General features: G+C 41.4%; 1 protein-coding gene across 1 annotated transcript; it reads left to right on the top strand.

Annotated features, from left to right (window-relative positions):
• Positions 1 to 12,442: 12,442 nt before the first annotated feature.
• coq7 (coenzyme Q7 homolog, ubiquinone (yeast)) lies at positions 12,443 to 20,768 on the top strand. The gene is made up of 7 exons (XM_042103925.1): positions 12,443 to 12,632; positions 12,797 to 12,975; positions 13,228 to 13,342; positions 14,940 to 15,079; positions 15,227 to 15,295; positions 17,228 to 17,323; positions 20,091 to 20,768. Exons 1-6 carry the CDS (start codon positions 12,539 to 12,541, stop codon positions 17,303 to 17,305), a joined length of 675 nt encoding a protein of 224 aa, XP_041959859.1. The 5' UTR covers positions 12,443 to 12,538; the 3' UTR covers positions 17,306 to 17,323; positions 20,091 to 20,768.
• Positions 20,769 to 21,055: the final 287 nt, after the last annotated feature.

The raw sequence follows: 21,055 nt of genomic DNA, 5'->3' as shown, positions 1-21,055 counted from the left end.
CACACACACTCTTGTTCTCTCTCTCTCTCTCTCTCTCTCTCTCTCTCTCTCTCTCTCAAACACACACACACACACAGCCTAAGCTTCTGCGGGGCTCCAGATGTCAACGTTTTGGAGGAGACAAGTGTAATTGAGGGTGATGCGGCTGTCTGAATGGCCTTGAGAAAATCAGCGGATACCTCCTTTGTGTCTCGCCGGGTTGTTGGAGTCTACACAGGGAATGTGTCTGCGCATGTGTGATTTGTGTGGTGTCTGTCTGCGTGTCTGCTTTTGCGCAGAGAAGGAGAGGGTGTGTGAGAAGTTTTGACACACTTAAATGTTTGAGATATTTGAGTATGAAAATTGTGCATGACGAGTGTGTCCATGAAGTGTGTGGAGAGATATGTGTGTGTGTGTGTGTGTGTGTGTGTTTATGTATGTGTGTGTGTGTGTGTGTGTGTGTGTGTGTATGTGTGTGTGTGTTTGTGTGTGTGTGTGCATGTGTGCATGTGTGTGTGCATGTGTGTGTATGTGTGTGTGTGCACGTGTGTATGTGTGTGTGTGCTTTGTGGGTAGCCCAGCACATGTGTGAGGGGTATGAGTGGAAGTGATGTAGTATTTTACAGGTGACAAAAGCAGCCAGCCAAGTTAAATCATCCTTGCCTCCACAAACACAGTTGTACACCTAAATAAAAGAATAAAAATAACGTAATGTATGACTTTCGCTATGAGGTAACACTCCACCAGACAAACACATGCCAGTTATCCTGGGTCAGAGGCCTGGGAAGACAGGCACGCTGGCGGAAAGTATTACAGCAGCCCAAGCCAAAGAGCCACAGCTAAGACATGGAAAGAACACTGCAGAGACTACCCACGTTACCCCTGTTCAACCAAGTGAGGCCAAGAGGCAAATATTATTTCTCTGTAACTTAGTGAGAAACATGTCTGCTTCAGTTTTTTTTTTTTTTAGTTAAACCACAATATGCAACTCATTCTCTGTCATGCCCAATGTTATTTCAGTGACACCTACAGTATGAGACCTGAGCGTGGTGGGCTGACTTAAGATCTCATGATACTGTGTTTGTGGAGGATCAGCACTGCATAGTGCTGTCTTGGTGGATACGCCGTGACCCTTTGATCTGACTTCCAGGATATAGGAAGCAGCGCCCCTGATGTTCGTCAGTTGTGACCCAGAAGGGTCCTCTGTGAGAGGAGAGATAAGATAGACCCACCCAGGCTTGGAACGATAATGATGCGGTTTAGGTGGTATCTAATGTAGAACATGCTTAGCGGAGACTCTGTGACTCATGTTTACATGTTGGAATGGATCATCCAGATGTGTTCCTGATGTTTGAGGTCAAACGTGTTTATGATTTGCCAGTCTTTTTATGGCACAGGGAAATGCACTGCTTTGCATCTACATTATGATTGTGCATGAGGTTAGCTTGCTGGTTATGAATTGTGATGATGTTGGTGCACCTGCCAAACCACTGTTTAGTAGAGTATTGTTATGCTGGACTATTACTGCTGCAGCAGCATATAACTGGAGCGAATTAGCATAATGCTTTCATGACCATTTCAAGGCCAGGTCAACGGGATTTTTTTGCATCAACATTTAATTGTTTTTTATGTTTTGGGCCTGACAGACAAAATATTTTTTTTACAAAAATAATTACCTATATCTGTAGGGTTTGCATTTCACACAGACATAACAAACAAAAATTTCAACCAGAAAATTATAGTAAATTATACTTTCAACAACTCTGAGTCACAGATACAGAAGTGGATGCAAAACCATGTCGGCTGCACCTTTAATAAGAGTCTTCTCTTGTACCCTCTAATGGAAACATAGATCATTTGGAAAAGCACTGGACTTAAAATGAACCCTTGAAGAATACTTATGACTGAATATGTTGTCATGGGAAAAAATGAAAGGTTTTAGAGAGGTCAATATGCAATATCTTTTCAAATGCAATGAAATAATTAGTTAAATAATGAAGAAAAGTTTGTTGGCATTGAGGTTCATTCTCCTACCTCACATAGACACAGAGCCTGAGGTGTCGGTGAACTAGAATAGGTATGGACTGGTGCATTTCAAAATGCTAACTTTCTTTGGTCTTGGACACAATGTCCCAGTGTGCTATACTGTACATCTATATAGGGACTATTGTTCCTGTTACGTTTTGCAATCAGTAGCCCATGGGAAACATACCATTATCTTGACAGCAATGCTAAACAGTAAGGAAAATAGATACATTTGCTGTGGTCAACCCTAAATCCAGGTTTTCAGTTAGACAGTATCCAAACAACAATATCACAACAAACAGCATTATGTCTCTTGTCAGGGGTGGAGAAGAGACCTTGCTTTCAGAAAGGGAAATGGTCCGAAAAAGTCTGTACCCTTGGTCACGGTGGAGAGATGCCACACACCGAGACCTGGCAATAACAAGGTCACCACAGCTGGGGGCCTCAACCTGGTACGGCAGCCTGTCGTTTATATTTAAATCTGGCAATCGCCCAGAATTGATACTTGTGAGACCAAACAACAGCGCTCAAACCATATGTGTTTACAGACACACTTACCCAAGAAACTTAAATCGTTGTGGCTAGTCTGTTTGTCCTCGCTAATCAACATATGGTAGAAAAATGCCCCTGGTAATTAGCAGCAAGTAGCAAACAATATCAGGGCCGATGCTGCAATGTTAAGGACACCACATTGCTTATGTGCACGGTGTACATGGTATTTTAGATTACCTAGGCTTCTGCAAATGATCTGTTGCCGGGGATCTAGCAGAAAGAAATGGCATCAGGCGGCGTGGAAAAGCCCCAAGAATTTTGTGTAGATTTGGGGAAATGAAGAGGAGTACCTCTCCAAAACCACCCTCCACTCTCCAAAATAAACGGCACTGTCTGTAGCTCTCTAGACTTGGCCCGGCATTGAAAAGGCTCACAGTGAGAGGTTTGGCAGTGAAGCTTTGATGCTTTCTGGGTCTGATGCAGGTCACCGTGTGGGGTGCATAATTACACTCTGCCTTGAGAAAAACAGAATGCCGCTCATTCAGTATAAACCCTGGAGGTGTTTGTGTCATCTGAGTGGGAGCGATGCAGAGGAGGGACACACTGCGGCGGTCTGTTGCTACTGTGGAGGGCCACCTGTAGCTACACTGAGGCTCTGGCATTGAGACTGGCCATGCTGTTGCCAGCCAGAGGGAGGAGGAGGAGGAGAGGAGGATGGGGAGGGGGGAGAGAGAGATGCTGCTGGATCGTGTGGTTAACCATCCCAGGGCACCTACACTTCCCCTGGCCACTCACAGAAGGGAAAACAGTCTAGTCAAAATAATGGTGTCATTTTCAGGCCCCTACGCTCCAGCACGGGACAAATATAGAAACAGCCGCAGAAGGAGGGGTGCCAAGGCTCTTAAGAAAAAGGGGGTTAGAAAAAGAACAGAACATATCTCCCTCTTTTTTTGTGGTAAATGAGTTGCGGCGTCTGTCCAAGGGACAGTAAAACAAATTCAGATGTGTCAGCCTACGCCGGCAATTATGAGTTGTGCTCGTCTTCCACCACGCCCCCCCCCCCCCCTCCCTGACCCCTCTGCTCCACCCAAACCCTGTCCCTGCCCCATCTGTCTTTGCCCTATCTACTATCCACTTCTCCAGGGTCCAGAGGAGAGGTGTGAGAGGATGTGTGTCAGGAACTCAGACAAGAAGTCAGACGTGAAGGATGTCTGATCCACGGTCATGACAAGTCTCGCAGCCTGCTGCTAGACCCACACACCTGAGCTATTTGCCACCAGGCTGCGCTGGCACCTTACCTTTGCAGACGGCACGCTGTGGCGCAAAATCAATAGTGCTGCAGCCTGATTACATCACAGACAGCAGGCCTCTTTTACTCTGTGTACAGTAGCACATAGCAGCTGCTTGATGAGACGCAATAAGAAATTACATTGATATTGGTTATGTAAGGCCACTATAATAAGATTTCATTTACTATTATATTTGGATTTTTCAAAATGAGCACAGAAGTGAAGGAGAGTTTGTTTCAGTGGCCGGTTATCACCGGCAAAATATTATTAGCCCGGTTAATCTCTAACAGCTCACTGATTTTGGTTGATGGCACAAACCATGAGTAAATAGTCACGAAATGTAACAAAACATCTAAAGCAGTTTTCACTGCATGATTTTTTTTGAAGATGCTAAGAATAATACAGTAATCAGAGTCACTTGCTGAGCAGATAACACTCAAGGTGTAGGTACCTGTGGCAGCATGTTATTTCAAAATGCTTTTATCTCAAATCTGCAAGTCAACAAGTCATACAGTGTTGGTGCGACATCACCCTTAAGGGGTTGAAGGATCTTCATCAAACTTTGCACAGTTAATCACTATGGCGGCTGGATGGATTAGGGAGTTCCTTGAGGTTGTGCAAGGTCAAAGGGCAAGGTCACATGGAATTCTACACGTTATACTGTATGTTGCAAGTGTCTTGGGTGATGTTACTCAAACTTTGCACAGTTACTTACTACAAGGCCTTGATGGACTGATTAGGTACTCTGTGTTGTGTAGTCAAATGTCAAGGTCACATTGGAGTCATATGTTATACAGTGTTTACACAATAAGTGGCTTGATGGACCTTCATCAAACCTTCCATAGTTCGTCACAGACTAGATGGACTGATTGGCTACTCAAGGTTGTGTGATAAAAGGTCAAGGTCGCAAGTGGTCAGAAGCAAATGTGAGTATCAGAGAGTAATATATGTGGTAGGACTTTTACTTTCTGAAACTGTCGTTTCTGTCGACCAAACCACATTTCCTCCAACACAGCCTCCAGTGCTCAAATACATTGGATTTTATATTTCAGAGCATGAAATGGAAAAGGCTAGACTTGGAATGTTGAATCTGAAATGTGGAATTTAATGAATAGTAAACACAAGAATTAAGTAATGTAACATTTTTTTTTTATTCGCTCCCCAAAACAAAGTTTTACATTAAAATACATTAGTTACCAAAATAGACCCTGGTAGGAAATACAAACTTGGGCATCTTGTCTTAACATCATGTCCTGACATTTGGCCATTCAAATCCAAATAAAATAACACATTAAACCATTTCAAACAATGGAAATGGCTATTAAATACGTCACAGGAGTCTTTGTCATGCCATGAGCGCTCCTGCAGGGAAGTGGGAGAAAATAGCAAACATTTGACATGTTATTTCCTGTCATGCCATAATAGTATTTTTTTGTGTGCAGCACTTCATGACATATTTTTGAGTGCCTAACACCAAGGCCATGTGGGACTGAAAACAGGGAAACCATGGCTCCCACTTAATTTTCCCTAAGGCTATCTTTAGGCACTGCCCTTCCAACGTGTCACAGACCACACTGTCAGCCTTGTGATGAGAAACCCAGCATGCAGCGGGAGAAGTGATGAGAGGGCAAGCGTGTTGTGATAAGAACCAAGCTAAACCCATCGGGGGTAATCATGGCAGACTATCACAGTGCTTGTGGAAGTGCTGAGGGGAGATTTCTGTCTGGTTTACCCCTGCTGAGGTGTGTTCTCTCCCCGGAAATTGTGACGTAGCAGCCTTCAGGATACATTTAACGTCTGAACCGGTTGTCTAATTACAGCGTGGTAAAACTGCAGCGGCATTTAATGTTCCACACGAGCCTCCCACTTTGTCATTAAGAGTGGCAATGCCATCACATGGCAATGTGATTTATTCTTCCGGCGACTTCCCAGCGCTGTGACATCTCTTAGCACGTGGTGCAGTGCACTCTGTCTCCTTAGAAACTGGAAGGTGTTTGACAATGTTTGGGTATAAGTCAACAGGAACAGATACATATTTGGATTTGTTGTTTCCTGTGATGGGGTGGCCCCCACCCCCACCATCACACAGTGATGAAATAGAACAATAGAGTGATCCCCACAGAAAAGTGAGGCTTCCATTAAATACTGTGTGACGACATTAGCTGACAACACTCTTCACTTAAGGCGTACATGGTCACTTTCTGAATTGATTGTGATGTACAAGAAAAACAAATATTTTAGCAAAAATATAGTACAATAAAATCATGTAGATGCTTCTGAAAAAAAGCTGAATGTGCTTTGTGTGTGTGTTTGTGTGAACGCACGCGTGTGTTTACAAATGCATACAACCTCGAGGTACCATCATACCACTTTTGTGTGTTTTCCAAGGAGCTCTATTTCAATGTGTTACATTTGAACTCTTCTCTTCTCTGTTCGATTTCTACCTTTTCCTCTGCTTCACACATTCTAACTGAAATAAAACGTTCTCAATACAGACTGGAATGTTCAAGTAAAGTAAGCTCAAATCTTAAGCTCTGTTGTAGTTGTGTACATGTTTTTCAGAGAGAGACTCCGCTATAGTCAAAGAAATAACTACCTCAGTATACCTGGAAGATAATCAATGTGCTTGGCAGAAGGGAGGCTGTTTGTTAAAAAGCAACTGAATTAACTTACAGAAGTTGCTTTGCGTACTGGTGCACATGAGAGAGACAAGCAAAGCTGAGGCAGCAGTTTGCATAAACATTGTTCAATTACATTTAACAGTACTTAATAGGATGCTGTGGCTTTTTTTACAAACTAGAACCAGGCGTCCTCCATCCAAAATAGCTGTTTGTGGAAATCCACGGGGCCGAGCGGCAGACTGTTTGCCCGTGGAGCCTGGTGCCTGTTCCCTAATCTAATGCAGCACACGTCCCACGCACTGGAGCCCCCTGACGTACATGGACTCATTTATGACCTAAATGGTGGTGAGTGGACATACACTACACAAACAGAGCTTATTTTTATGCCTCTGTAGGGGCTATAAATAGTTCAGAGGAATGAGGGTTAAGTTGACTCCAGAGACATTTATTAGCACCACTCCACCGCCACAAACTTGGCAGGAGTTGCTTGTTGAGTGTTAAACTCTTTTAGTTGTTGTTCTGTCATTTCTGGTGTCTTAGTCAGACCGGCATGCTAATGCATGTACTGCTAATGATCCAGATCCATGATGTTTCAGTGTATGTCTCTGAGAAACAAGTGTTAGTAGATCCTTAAGCTAGCTTAAGATCCAATAAGGCTTTTATGGCAGCGTATGTGAACAGGCATTGACAGATTGAAGACTCTGACAGGTTGAAGACCTTGAGAGGAGAGATCTCGGATCATTGAAGTTAATTATGAGTATGCACATGTGATTCTGTTGAATAGACATACCCAGAAATTTTGCACCAACAGAACTCAAGCAGACACGAATGTGCGCAGATGTGTTGACAAGTTTTTTTTTTTTTTTTTCATGTTTGCAATAAAAAAAGATGTGTTAACAAGAGTTAATAGGTGAAAGGTTAACAGCCTTCTGTGCACTAGCTTCCTCTATAATCCAATAATAGAGTAATTTAATCAACTATTACGAGAAAAACATTCCAGTGATTTCTGTCTTTCATACTGTGTGTATACTTGTATTGTATTTCTATTTGTATGTTTGTATAAGTATGTTTTGTATTGTAATTGTATATTATATACTGTGCATCTGACCACCCTCCTCTTTGCCAAACAGTTGTCACAGCACCCCAGAAATGACAAGTATTTGATATATTGTACTTTCTGTAAGTTGTTGTTGTTGGGAGAGAACTCAGTTTATTCCGAGTGGTTGGCTGTGACTGGTCTCTCTCACTTCCTAGATGCGTTGTGTTTGTGTCAGACAGGCCAGATGTTTTCCATATGACCGCTGAAAGAGTTGCCCAAGGAAAACAGCAAAAAGCTGCATGTAAACACAACAATTATACCCATCAAGTGGCGCAGGGGCCTAAAGAGAGTTGAGTTGAGTGTTTTTGTTTTCATAATGTGTTTTTATATAGCGCCTGTGAGAGGGTTGTCCTGCCCATCTCCCCCTGATGACCACACCACTCATGAGTCTGCATCATGGACAGTTTGGTTGATTTCTCCCTGATTTCAGATTACTTGCACTGATTTCAGATTAATCACACCCTTTGCTGGTTTGTTATCCTCATAACAATGCTTTTAAAATAACAATGATGCCGTTGTTCTAGAGATTAGAGTAAAAGATTAAGTGAGTTGACTAGTATTACTGTCCATTTTATTTCTGTCAATGTCTGGTGTATTATAAACACAATAATTACAGACATAAAACAAACAGGAATATTAAGTAATATTTTTAGTGATTGCTTTACCTTTTGATTGCAAAAAATGCAAACAGCTCTTTTAAATGACATGTCTGGACACTGACAGTATGCTGTATTGACACTAATGGCAACTAATACATTCCTGAGGCTCAAATATAACACACATTCTGATGTTGTGTTTATAAAATGCTATGTGCAGCTATGGCAACTCATTAGTGCATGTGCCAAAGCCATGCACGGCATGCGCAGGACACCTGTCTGTGTTCATTGAGGCTTGGAATGACGATTGGTCGTCGGTAAGCCTTTGGTTGCCCTCTGTTAAGCAGCCTCAGACATGGCTTCCGGAGAAGGGCAGGAGGGGAATTCTGTGGCTAAAGGCTCTGGCATCAGGGCCACGCCCTGCGGGCCACTGGCTGGCTAGGTAAATGATAGCTTTGATAAAAACTTGTTTCCCTGTCGCTCTCTGGAAGAGCCACACTGCGCAGCTGCACTGGCCATTGCTCTGTTGTCTTCCTGCTCATTGATGAGATGTTAATCCATCGAAAGATCAGTATTTTACCTCAAACAATAGCAAAGCAATAGTTTTGTTTGGGATTTGAATGTGCCACGAATTCCAGCAGCACCACAGAAGCTGTGGCCATAATCTCTCACGCTCATTAGTCCATGCTGGACCATAAATTGGAAGGGAAATAAAAAATAACAAACCCTACTCTATCTTGGTAAGTTACAGTAGAGTGATGTAAGGACCTTGTTTTGGCTTCTGGAATATCCAGTGTAAATCCAGATTATCTCTTGAACATATGATCTGATGACCATGATTCATTGTTCCTGATTGTTTGTATTTCTTGCTATAGAGTTGTACTTTGTTTACTTGTTGTTAGGATCCCCAAGGAGAGCAGCACCAAAGAAAAACATGTTAATGACTGTTTTCCTCTCCTATAGTAATGAGTGTCATTCTGTAACTTGGCACATTGAGAAATCAGATCGGCTGCTACTGAGACATTTGTCTCGACATGAAAATCATTAGCGGTGCCTTTGGAGAGCCACAGACCAATGCACATGCACAGAGCAGAGGGAGGCTCTCTGGATCCCCCTTTTACCTCCTGCACAAACGAACCTTTAGAGGCATGTAATCAGACAGGCCAGGGCCGATTAGCCTCTCACATCAGACAGCCTTTCTCTGAATCCTCAGCGCCTTCCACAGCAGACTGTTTTGAGCAGTTTAACAAGGTCTGCGAATCGAGAGAAAGAGAGAGAGAGAGAGAGCTTATTCGAGTGTAAACACTTCTGTAGTGCCAGTAAAGGCACTTTTTGCCCTGGTCTTATATAGTCGGCTATAAAAAGGGTTGGGTGGCTTTGGGAGACTTTACAAATTTAAATCAGAAATTGAATTGTTTTCTGTCTTTTTTTACAAGGCAACTTGTCTTTTCCAAAGGGATACCACTAAAGCAATTAAAAAATGGAAAGTGTTTGGATGGTTTTGGATACTGTACCAATGTTGCATAACCCGATTGCGACCTACTTTTTCTTTTTTTCTCATTCTCTGTGATTTTGCCAGGACTGTTGCAACAATATGACTTCTCTGAAAGGGTCTTTCTATGGACAAGCAACCTGTTCTCCAAATTAGTTTCACACAACTGCACACAAACACACATAATTAGTCACACGCATGCATAGTCCATCAGTGGCCATCTTTTATGTCTAAGTTTGCTGCATCTTGTGGTGTAAATGATTTGTACTATTGCAATGGTGATTTGTCATAAATACCATATAACAAAAGGCAGTGATTAACACCTATCAATAACAAGGTTTAGGTGCAATCTTTAACCAGATCATCTACTTGCTAAATGCTAAATAAATATAGTATCACGTTTGAAAGTTATTTAAGCTAAGAAACAATAAATAATATATGTGTAACAATGCCTACCAAAAATTTGATACATTATAAGAAATATTACAAAATAGGTCTTTTTGGATAACAAGCAGCTAAAGTATCAAGCTCAAATGTATTGACTAAGCTTGAAACTATACATTTAAATAGTTACAAGTAAATTCCTTTTAATTGATTTTGTGAAGCCAAGAAATGGGCATATTCTTTGTGCCCTTATTGTGAATGCTACACTCTGTCAAACCACAGAAGCACCAATGTCATTGTAGAAAAATGTGTATGGTCTATTCGCCTCAATGTGGAGAAAGTGAATGTCTGACGAGACACCTCAGTTGGCCTTTTCATGGTTTACATGTACAGTATTTTACACAGTTTGAAGACCTAAACACTGGGTCCCTTGGTGTGGTACTTCAAGGCAAGACCTGTCATGTCTCCTCTCCTTGGGCAGACATATTGACTCACATTAGCCGCAGGCTCTTTGCCTGAGCCCCACCACAGCTATGCGCCGTCTGACCAGAGCCCTGCAGCGCAGCAGTGTGTATTGTCTCACTTCAACACCGCGGCCCGCTTCACTCACTCCCCACCTCAGCCAGTAAAACGGAGGAAAAACAAACCAAACTCCAGCTCGCGCTCAGTCATTCTCTGTCTGTCTGCCTCTCTCTCTCTCTCTCTCTCTCTTGTTCTCTCTGAGCCTGTAAGAGTAAAAGAATGAAACAAAATAAGTTGTCGTGTGGGATACGTTTTGTTCATGCTATGCTTACGGAGCGCTGCATTAAGAGAAACTTCTGGAAACCTATCATCAGTCAACATGTTTCTATTCAGGTTATTGTCTGTTGATTAAGTGCCAACATGGTGCAGAGATAATCTCTGTGGTTTCCAATATCAACCAGATCATTGTGAAAAAATTGGCCCAAATTGTAGAGCATCCATATGCTTTTTGACCCACATTGAACCTATTGAACCTAACTGCAGATTTCAGATAAAAAGATTTCAAATGTTGCCACAAGGGATTAAACCTTTGGGTGCGGCCTGCTTGGTGAAAGTTTAACCCTTTTGTTTTGATCTTGGCATGTCACACCAACGCCTATAGACTGATGTCACAGGCCACTTCAAACTCACCTGCGTGTGAGACTCCTCCTCTCGTGTGGACTCAGATGCTTTCACAAGCACAGCCGCACGCACGCAGGCACGCCACGGGGCTTGGTGTGTCTGAGAGAGCTGTCTGAGACTGCAGCTCTACACCCAGGTGAGCTCTACACCCTGCTCTACTACACCCATGTGAGCCTCACACACCTGAACCCCTCGGCCATGTGACTCCACTCATCCATCATCCCCTTCCTCCCGGCCACAGTCCCCCCCCCCCCCCCTCCCTGTTTGCTCACTGCCATGGCAGATCCATAGTGCTCAGCCCCTGCTGGACTGTGAGGTCTGAGCAGATTTCTTTCACAGGTGTGAAATATGTCTGGTATTTCTTACTCCAGTCCACATTAAAACCAGACGTCACATGAGCCAGGTGACTGGCCCACAAGGCAAACCACAAATCTGGCTTCTTTCATTGTCTTTGTCTTTAGACCTACTTTACGTAGCATACTCCTGTTTTGTTGTGACCAGGTTATCTCAAGTTTGCTGCAGTGAAGTCTAATAAGGCACATGTAAAATAGTAATTCTATAGGTGCAATTTTCCACCAAATTGCAGACAGTTCCCAGCAGACCTTAATTTCAATCTGTCAAACTCTTAACAAATGTACATTTGTAGTGGCTAGGTACATTTTATATTGTTGTCAGTGTCTAGTCTTTTATCCTTCTATTTATTTTCTTATTTTGTCTTCATTATAACTCGTTACAGATAGCTTGATTTGAGAGACACATTCTGGGGTGGTCATGCAAGCTTGCTTTGTCCTATAACGCCATCTGTGGTTGTTCCAAGGAATAGTAGTCTACTCTGTGATTATGCAATAGGCTACAACTTTTTTCACAAGTTAGGCTTTTAAATATTTTGAATAACTTTTTGGTAGGCTTAAAGTTTATGGGAATTGTCTTGTGGTGTGTATATAATTATGTTATCTATTCAGGCATAACTAGGTATCAGTGGCTTCTTTGATATATCCAGTCTGGTCTTAAATCTATCCGGTCTGGTCTTTAATCTCCAAACATAACAAGAGTTCCCACAGGTTATATCAAATAATAGATATGTTCTGCATTAAAATAGATCAATTTAGAACAATGGTTTGACAACAGGCCTGACATTCTCTTGATAAATCAATTAGGTGATTTAACCAAGATGGCAAACTATATTTCTTTTCTAAATTTTTTCAACAATATATTTTTTCTCTGAAGGAATTGTTTTTGATGCTATCCCCACAGGTAGCCTACTTTCTAAAAAAAAAAAAAAGTATTGTGATATGTGACGTCATTCAAGTGCGCCTCATGTTTGTACGCTACATGTCCTGTCCTGTCCGCATCATCTGCCAAATGTCAATGACTCCTGCAACATTCATTTCCAGTCGATTTTGAAGGTTGTTTAGTGTATGTCTTTAATTTTATTAAAAATGCGTGGGTTCACCTCAGCGATCATTTTGTTCCGCCAGTTTAACCAAGGAATAAATCGTTCCAAACTAACAGGTAACGTAAATGTCATTGGGAAGCAAATTAGCGCCAGTTAATGCTAGTCAAATGAATACACAGATTAGTAACGTTAATACAATATATTACATGCTAATTCGGCTGACACTATTTTCAATGAGAGGTAGACTGACTCATGGTCGTTGTGTCTTTGTATCAAGCAGAGTGTTTACCACGATATTCCCGAGGCTATGCTGTAATTCCTCCTCCTCGGAACAGCGAGGAGAAAGCGTTGCTAGCTGCAATGTTGCGAGTTGACCACGCAGGTGAATATGGTGCAAATCGCATATATGCTGGGCAGATGGCAGTATTAGGAAGGACTCAATCCGGGCCGCTTATTCAGGTATTGCTGAGTGTTGTTTTAACCATGCTTTTGTTCAGTAGGTATCACCGTTGTAATTTGGCCCCTATAAAATCCCTGATCTTCCCCAAACTTCATCACTTTGGTTTACAACTTAGTGTAGGCCCTACTTCATTTCATCTGTTGTACTTCACCTTTTACTGTTGTTCAGTATTTCCCTAGATCGATGAAGATTTGCCATGTGTTCACCATGATTCAAAATTAATAATAAAAAAAAATCGATTACATTTTCAGCACATGTGGGATCAAGAGAAAAAACATCTACAAAAATTTAATGAAATCTTGGGTGAGAACCGGGTGCGGCCAACAGCACTACTCCCTATCTGGAATGTTGCTGGCTTCATGCTTGGTAATTGACTGGATAATACCAAAAGTACAGTGAACATAAAGTGTTTTAACTGGAGTATTAAGACATCTATTTAAAAATAATATATCAACTACAGTTGAACTCAAAATTATTCATACCCTTGGCCAATATCAATTTGATGTTGATTTTATCTTGACCACTATTTGTCAATTCTGACTGTAAATGATACTGCCACACCTTTTTACATATTTTTTATTTACATTTTTATGAAAAATAGCATGTCCAATTATTAATACGCTTTTTAAATAATCAATGGAAACTTCTTTATTTGCTATCACAGCTCTCCAAATGGTTCTTATAATAGCTACCAAGGCTCTCTATCTCAACAATGTCCCAACCTTTTAAACAACAATCCAGGTTTTGAGGCAGGAATGGTTCTTTGCCATCACTCTGGCCTCCCTCCAGCTTTTTTTTTGACAGATTCAAGTCTGGATTCTGGCTGAGTCTCTCAAAAATGTTGATAATGTTTCTTGTTCACCATTTCCCCCCCACTTTGGCTGGATATTTCAGATCATTGATTGTTTAAAGGTCTGATGCTGCCTATGAGGTCATGGTTCCCTGCTCAGTGCCTGAGGTTTTCCTTCAGAATCTTTTTTTCTCATGATGCCATTTACTTCAACCATGTTGCCAGGCCCCATTGCAAACTAAAACATTTCTATAGCTATCTTCACTGTAGGTATGGTGTTTTGGTGGTTGAAATTCACATCATATCCCAAATTGGGCCACTTGTCAATCATGGATGCTGATCATGGATCACTCTTCTCTAAACATGCACAGCTCAGCCTAACCTTTACAAGAGCACACCTGGACAAAGAATTGAGCTTTCGCCGGATATTTTTTTTACCCAGGGACATGGCCTGAGATTGGCATGAAAAGAAGCATTGAACTCCAATGACGCCATGTCCCTTTCAAGTGTGGGTTGAGAATTATTTTGGGATGTCTTTCAACCAGGGCCTGGTGACTATCAAAGTAAATGGTAACACTAAAACAAGGGGCTACATTAAGATTCTGGAGGACAAGATCAGGCAGTCTTCTGAGAGATCTGCCCCAATAGGTAACATTGGACCGTTCAACCACACAATAATCCCAAATAGACAGCCAAACAAGGGAAGAAATGGTTAAGTCCAGACCTGAGTCCCATCAAAGATCTATGGAGGAAGCACAAGGCCAGAGTGATGGCAAAGAACCATTCTATACTCAAAGACCTGGTAACTGTTGCAAGAACGTTGTGGTCAAATTACTGTGGAGGCATGCAAAAAAATGTGTTGGTTATTACAGAAACCATTTTGGTTGCCATGATGGCAAATAACGGCTTTTCCAGTGATTATTTAGGAAGGGAATGAATAATGTTGGACATGCCATTTTTCATAAAGAAAAAAGTTGAAAAACTTCTGTTTTGATTCCAGGTTTCCTACCACATTGTCTTAAAACCTTCTGCGTGTGGCAGTGTCATTTACAGCCAGAACAAACATATTGGTCAAGAGAAAATTAACATTAAATCGATATTTGCCAGGGTTGCGAATAATTTGGGGGTTTAACTGTATGTATTTGCTGAACACTTTACTCTGTTCAACACCAGGGGCTTCTACTGCGCTGCTGGGAAAGGCGGGGGCCATGGCCTGCACTGTGGCTGTGGAGGAGAGCATCTCCGAGCACTACAACAGCCAGATCAGGGCTCTCATGGAGCTAGACCCCGAGGGGTACAGAGGGCTTTTACAGGTAGGCAGGTGTGGCTGTCTCCCAACCCGATCTTAGAGTATGAAATACCCCTTGGGTACTGTAATAATCTACCCTTGGAGAACTGTATAATTTCGTATAATATTAATGATATTAGTAAAATAAAATAAAAACTTTTTTTATACATAGATAATTAAGGAGTTTCGTGATGAAGAAATGGAACATCATGACACTGGTCTGGACCAGGAGGCAGAATCTGTAAGTGTATTTGTGTGTGTGTGTGTGTGTGAGAGAGAGAGAGAGAGAGAGAGACACACCAACATTAAAACCCTCTCCCATTAAAATAAAATGTTAAAAAACATTCAATATATGTCAACTTTGGAGGAAGTCATCATGTAATAAAAAGTAAGTAATCAAAGTTAACAATTGTTAAAAAAAGGTGCGTTTTAGTAGCGCCTTGACCAAGGCTGTCTTTCTAGAAGGAAGAGCACTAAGTAGGTCATTCTACCACTGAGGCACCAGGAACCAAAAGGATCTGGACTGTGATCTGGAGGGACAACAGATGCTCATTAGAGGACCGAAGTGGCTGAGAGGGGGAATAGGGTTGAACATTAGGATGAATAGGATGGTGCTGATCCATTAGCTGTCCCATAGGAATGATTGATACAAATGCAATTCTAGCAGCTACAGGAAGGGGAACGGAACGTTAAAGGAGAATTCCGGTGTGATATTGACCTAAAGTGTATTGAAACATGATACCGAGTGTGAACGTATGTCTCATAGCCCATCTCGGCTTGTCCCCTGCACTCCAAAATCTGGCGCTAGTTAGCCGATGCTACCAACAGCTTTTTCAATAGTGGTGCTTCGGCATCGGGCTAGCCATGCAAATAAATCACTGTTTTACACCCATTTACGAGGCTCAATGTATCTCTACACTTCATTGGTAGACTTCCGAGGGCCCTGACATTTAAAATGAGACATTGAGAACTTTGAAAAAGCACTGGTAGTTTACTTACAAGACGATTTATACAGACAGTATCTTCACGAAGTTTAGCGTTTGCAGCCATCTTGAATTTAGCCTCGATAAGTCGAGCAACGAGTAAGAATGAACAGGTATGATAAGGGATCAGATTCCAAAAATAATTCAGTGTAAATGCATGGATTCCAGTTGCTGCTACTGGAAGAAACTGGAATCCATGCATTTCCACTGAATTATTTATTATTTATTTATATTTATTATAACGCTAAACTTCATGAAGATACTGTCTGTATAAATCGTCTTGTAAGTAAACTACCAGTGCTTTTTCAAAGTTTTCAATGTCTCGTTTTAAATGTCAGGGCCCTCGGAAGTCTACCAATGAAGTGTGGAGATACATTGAGCCTCGTAAATGGGTGTAAAACAGTGATTTATTTGCATGGCTAGCCCGATGCCGAAGCACCACTATTGAAAAAGCTGTTGGTAGCATCGGCTAACTAGCGCCAGATTTTGGAGTGCAGGGGACAAGCCGAGATGGGCTATGAGACATACGTTCACACTCGGTATCATGTTTCAATACACTTTAGGTCAATATCACACCGGAATTCTCCTTTAAAGGGACACCAGGCAAGCCTGATGCTTTTTCTCTACGAAACTCCCCCTCGCTCGGTCTGAAGCTCTTTTCCTTTTCTTTGCGTCTTCCGTCAACGGCTCTGCCATTATACACACGTTTTCAACAATCTCTAGCGTTTCGTTAGCCTGCCTCTGTGCTGTAAACTGATCCTGTTTCGGTCGGCGGGTAGGATACACCAAACTTGCAAGTGGGATATTCTTCCTACAGGCAGTAGGGGCGGGCGAGAGAGCCTTCATTCGCCCCGTAATGAGTTATTTAACCATATACCGACTTACGAAGATGATTAATTAACACGAAAACGTTGCCTGGTGTCCCTTTAATGGAACATTGTTGAATCTTCCATTGAACTCCTCCTGAGCACTTTGTTGGATGTGGATTGTGTTGGAAATGATTTTTGTGTAGATGGTGCTTTGTTATATTTATATTAAGTATTTAACATCATAAGCATGTTACTGTGTCTTGAAAACCTTCACATTTACAACACATAAATCTTATCTTATAATCAGTGTGAATGCAGCATTCATTAGTCTTGTTTTAACAAGTAGGTACATGTCACCATTTGTTCATTTCTTTTTTCCAGTTACCCGGATACCAACTTTTGAAGACTGCAATACAAATTGGGTGTAAAGCAGCAATATATCTTTCGGAGCGCATCTAGGACCTTGGCATTTCACTGGTAAGTACTGATTCTTTATGTATTTCAGCCACTATTTTTTCAACAACAACTTGTATTTCTAAAGCTCTTTATCAAGGCACCCAAAGTAAAGGGGGACCTCACTAACCACCATGGAGCTCTTAGCTGCTCAGCTTCAGTAATTCAGCAGAGACAGTAATCCATCTTTAGATAAGATCGATAATTTCAGTGGACGTAAAATAAGAACAATGTCCTAGTTTGAGAATGAAATTGGTGATAGAAGAGTATTGAACGACGCAGTTTAGCATTACTAGCAAAAAGAACCTGAATCAAGAGACTGAATGGACTGGAAGGCATTTGGCTATTTTGGGACATGAATTGATGTTCAAGATGCATGATCGCTGTGCTCTTTAGGCCAAATGCAGGGCAGACATTTTGAAAAGCTATCTCATACATATATAACATGTTCTGTGTTCTTCCGTTGGATCACTACTTTGTCCTCCTGTCACAATGGTACAATTCATTTAAACTTCACAGCAAACTTGAATTATGTAATGTTGTCAAGAGACTACTACATCATAGTGAAGTAAGTATAGCTAACCACAACTTTTGATAGGCCTAGTTCCGGTCTTCGCTTATGATTGGCTGAGCCACGGTTAATGTTGTACTGTAGAACACTGCAAACTTACACCTGCGTCTGCATTCCATTTGTGTTACTGTGCCAAACAAAAATCAGCTGCTGCGTCTTCGTTTTGCTTTGCTTTGCAGCCACTATTACTGAAGAACGACATTGTTTCTTGGCAATATTGCAATATCGATCAGACCCAGGGCTGCAGGGACAACTAATTGATTTTTTTTTTTTAACTTTATGTTTATTGGGCAAAATTAAACAAACATTCATACCAATCAATATCATATTTTCTTATACACTCTGACAAAAATAAATACAAAGCCTTTTAACCAAATCATAATTTTAACAAATGCTATTATTGGAAATGCTGCAAATATGCATTAGGAAGATTATTAAAATGAATTCATACCCCAAACAATTCAATGTGCTTTACATAAACAAAAGCAAACAGGAAAAGCTGATAAAAGCATAGAAGGGCAATAGTCAAAGAATAGTTTAAAAACATAGTCACAATCCTCTATGCCGATGTTGCAAAAGCACCTAAATACAATCTATGAGAATTTGTGATTAATGCAGATAATGGAGTTTATTTGAAATGACAGCAAATAGCCTGCCTTATGTTCAGTTCAGTAGCATTTCACCATTTGGCCAAATGAAACAATAATATTCTACTACTTGCTCGTATGAGTAAGTGAATGTTTTAGGTAGGCTCAGTCTGCAAAGGGAGACACGCCCAAACAGGCACATTTACTGGGTAGATTTTTGGGGCAGCCGTGGCCTACTGGTTAGCACTTCGGACCTGTAACCGGAGGGTTGCCGGTTCGAACCCCGACCAGTAGGCACGGCTGAAGTGCCCTTGAGCAAGGCACCTAACCCCTCACTGGCAGGCAGCATCAACAGCGCCGGGATTAGTGTGTGCTTCACCTCACTGTGTGTACACTGTGTGTGTTTCACTAATTCATGGATTGGGATAAATGCAGAGACCAAATTTCCCTTAGGGATCAAAAGAGTATACACACTATACTATACTTAGATTCATTGGTGGAAACGGCCCTAATGATACATTTGGAACAACAAGCAACCTGCATGTTCAGTGCTTCAAAGGAGAACCAGTTGCATTCGGTATATGATTAGGCTACAGTCAATCACACATTACTTTAGACAAGCAGCAGCCGTGTTTACTTTTGTTCAGTGTGTCCCGAGTACATGGAAACCCTATGGAGGCTGCCTACCCATCCAGCACAACACACCATTAAGGACTTGAGACAGCACACCTGCAAACCTGCCTTGGTTTGGAGACCCCAGCAGGCAGCTACATCTCATTTGCATGTTCACCTCCCAGTGTTCATGGACTTGGGGTAGAAACGCCCCAAAATGCATTTTCAAACTTCATAGGTAAAATGGATAATACATGTTTTGTAGCACATTTGAAAGAAGGAATCGTTAATGCACACCGTTAGATCTGCTTGCACATTTGTTTGCGGTTGGCTGTCAAGTTTATACACGTTTTTCACTCGCAAACCTTTAGAAAATCAAAACTCTGAATGCCCATATATTGAGCTATTCTCATAGATTTTCATGTTCCTACTTGTTCCCCCACATACCATTTTAGTCCTATGATCATGACTGAAATCCTTATCCTTAATATCTTCATGGCCATTAATTGTAGAGACCTCAAATACTGGTACAACATTAATAAAGGGTAGTATTTGCAGATAGCATACAAATTGATACCAAGTGTGTATAAATAAAATAGTGTTTGGATAAAATATCTTCAATATCACTCTTTTTTTTCACTTTATTTATTTAATTTGTTTAAATTTAAGACCTAATAGAAAATCAGTGGGGCAAACCGTAACATTAATGCTTCAGTCATACTGATGTTTTTTAATGTATAGGGAGAAAAAACTATATGAAAACATGGAAAAGAACAAAAATATTTTACAGGCCTTGAGACCCAAACGTATTACAGACAGGCTTTGAGCAAAATCAGAGACGGTGCTGCAGCCACTCTTCTGGATTCTTGTCTGATTTGATGCAGAATGACTCCCATTAACCATTTGAACAAATAGAAAAACATGTTCTCTGAATCTACATTAATGATGTTATTGTTATCGGTTCTTAAAAATCCTTCCGACAGTTCACCTTGTAAATGTAAACTTTACATTTTCTGACCAGAGTATCAGCGTGAGGATGCCTCTGTGGGATGGCCGTGGCTGCGCGTGTTGGGTAGTGGAGCCCTGGGGAGGTGAATGGATGTCGGGATGAAAGGGGCCGCTGCCCAAACGTCCAGAGCGGCTGCAGCTGATGGATTGAGCTGTAAGCCCCGCATGTCCCTGGAGGCAGGGCAACTGGCTTACAAGTGTGCGCTATTTTCCTCAGGATGAAGTCACACCATGTTTTTTTAACTCCAAGGGTTATATGTCAGACCAGACCCTAAAAGCTTGCAAGCAGTAAGTGTGTGTGTGTGTGTGTGTGTGTGTGTGTGTGTGTGTGTGTGATTGTGTGCGTGTGTATTTGAGTGCTCCAGTTGCCTGAAATAGTTCTGTCACCCCTTAGATGGTCAAAACTACTAAAATGAATGAAGGGTCCCCTCTAAGGAGCACTCCAGTGACTATGCATACTTTTAGAAAAAAAGTCATAGCCCAGGACTTTCACCTAAAAGATGATTTAAAGTGTCTTGTATAACCAGTCATAATTTGACACCCCTTCTGATGTGGAGAACTGACACATGAATTGGTTTATGTGACATTTAAATCACTTTTACTTGCACAAGTTATATATGCTGAGGTGTAATGATATGACTGAATGTTGTATGTATCATATTAATAAACAGTGACTCATTGTCCTCATAAATCACCGCTGCCCCCTTTCACTACTGTTGCAAAACAGCCTATAAATTATGGAGAAAGAGCCATTCTCTAAGCTTCAACATTTAGAGGATTAATGATTAAATCAGTATTATTAATGCAAGCCACCAGAGTCGGGGTGTGGCCAGAATTAGAAGTGTTTATGTGATCGACTGATTCCTGCTTACAAGCTGTTAATTTGCGAGTATGTGCAGTTGCCCTTGGCTCAAAGTCTTTCGTCTGCCTCAAGGAGTTCCAAATAGAATGTAGTCGCTGTCGGACGTTAACTGACAA

This window comes from Alosa sapidissima, chromosome 9 (assembly GCF_018492685.1).
Source record: "Alosa sapidissima isolate fAloSap1 chromosome 9, fAloSap1.pri, whole genome shotgun sequence".
Taxonomy (NCBI): Eukaryota; Metazoa; Chordata; class Actinopteri; order Clupeiformes; family Clupeidae; genus Alosa; species Alosa sapidissima.
Note: the sequence above shows the minus strand (reverse complement) of the source record. Positions and strands in the feature narration are given on the sequence as shown.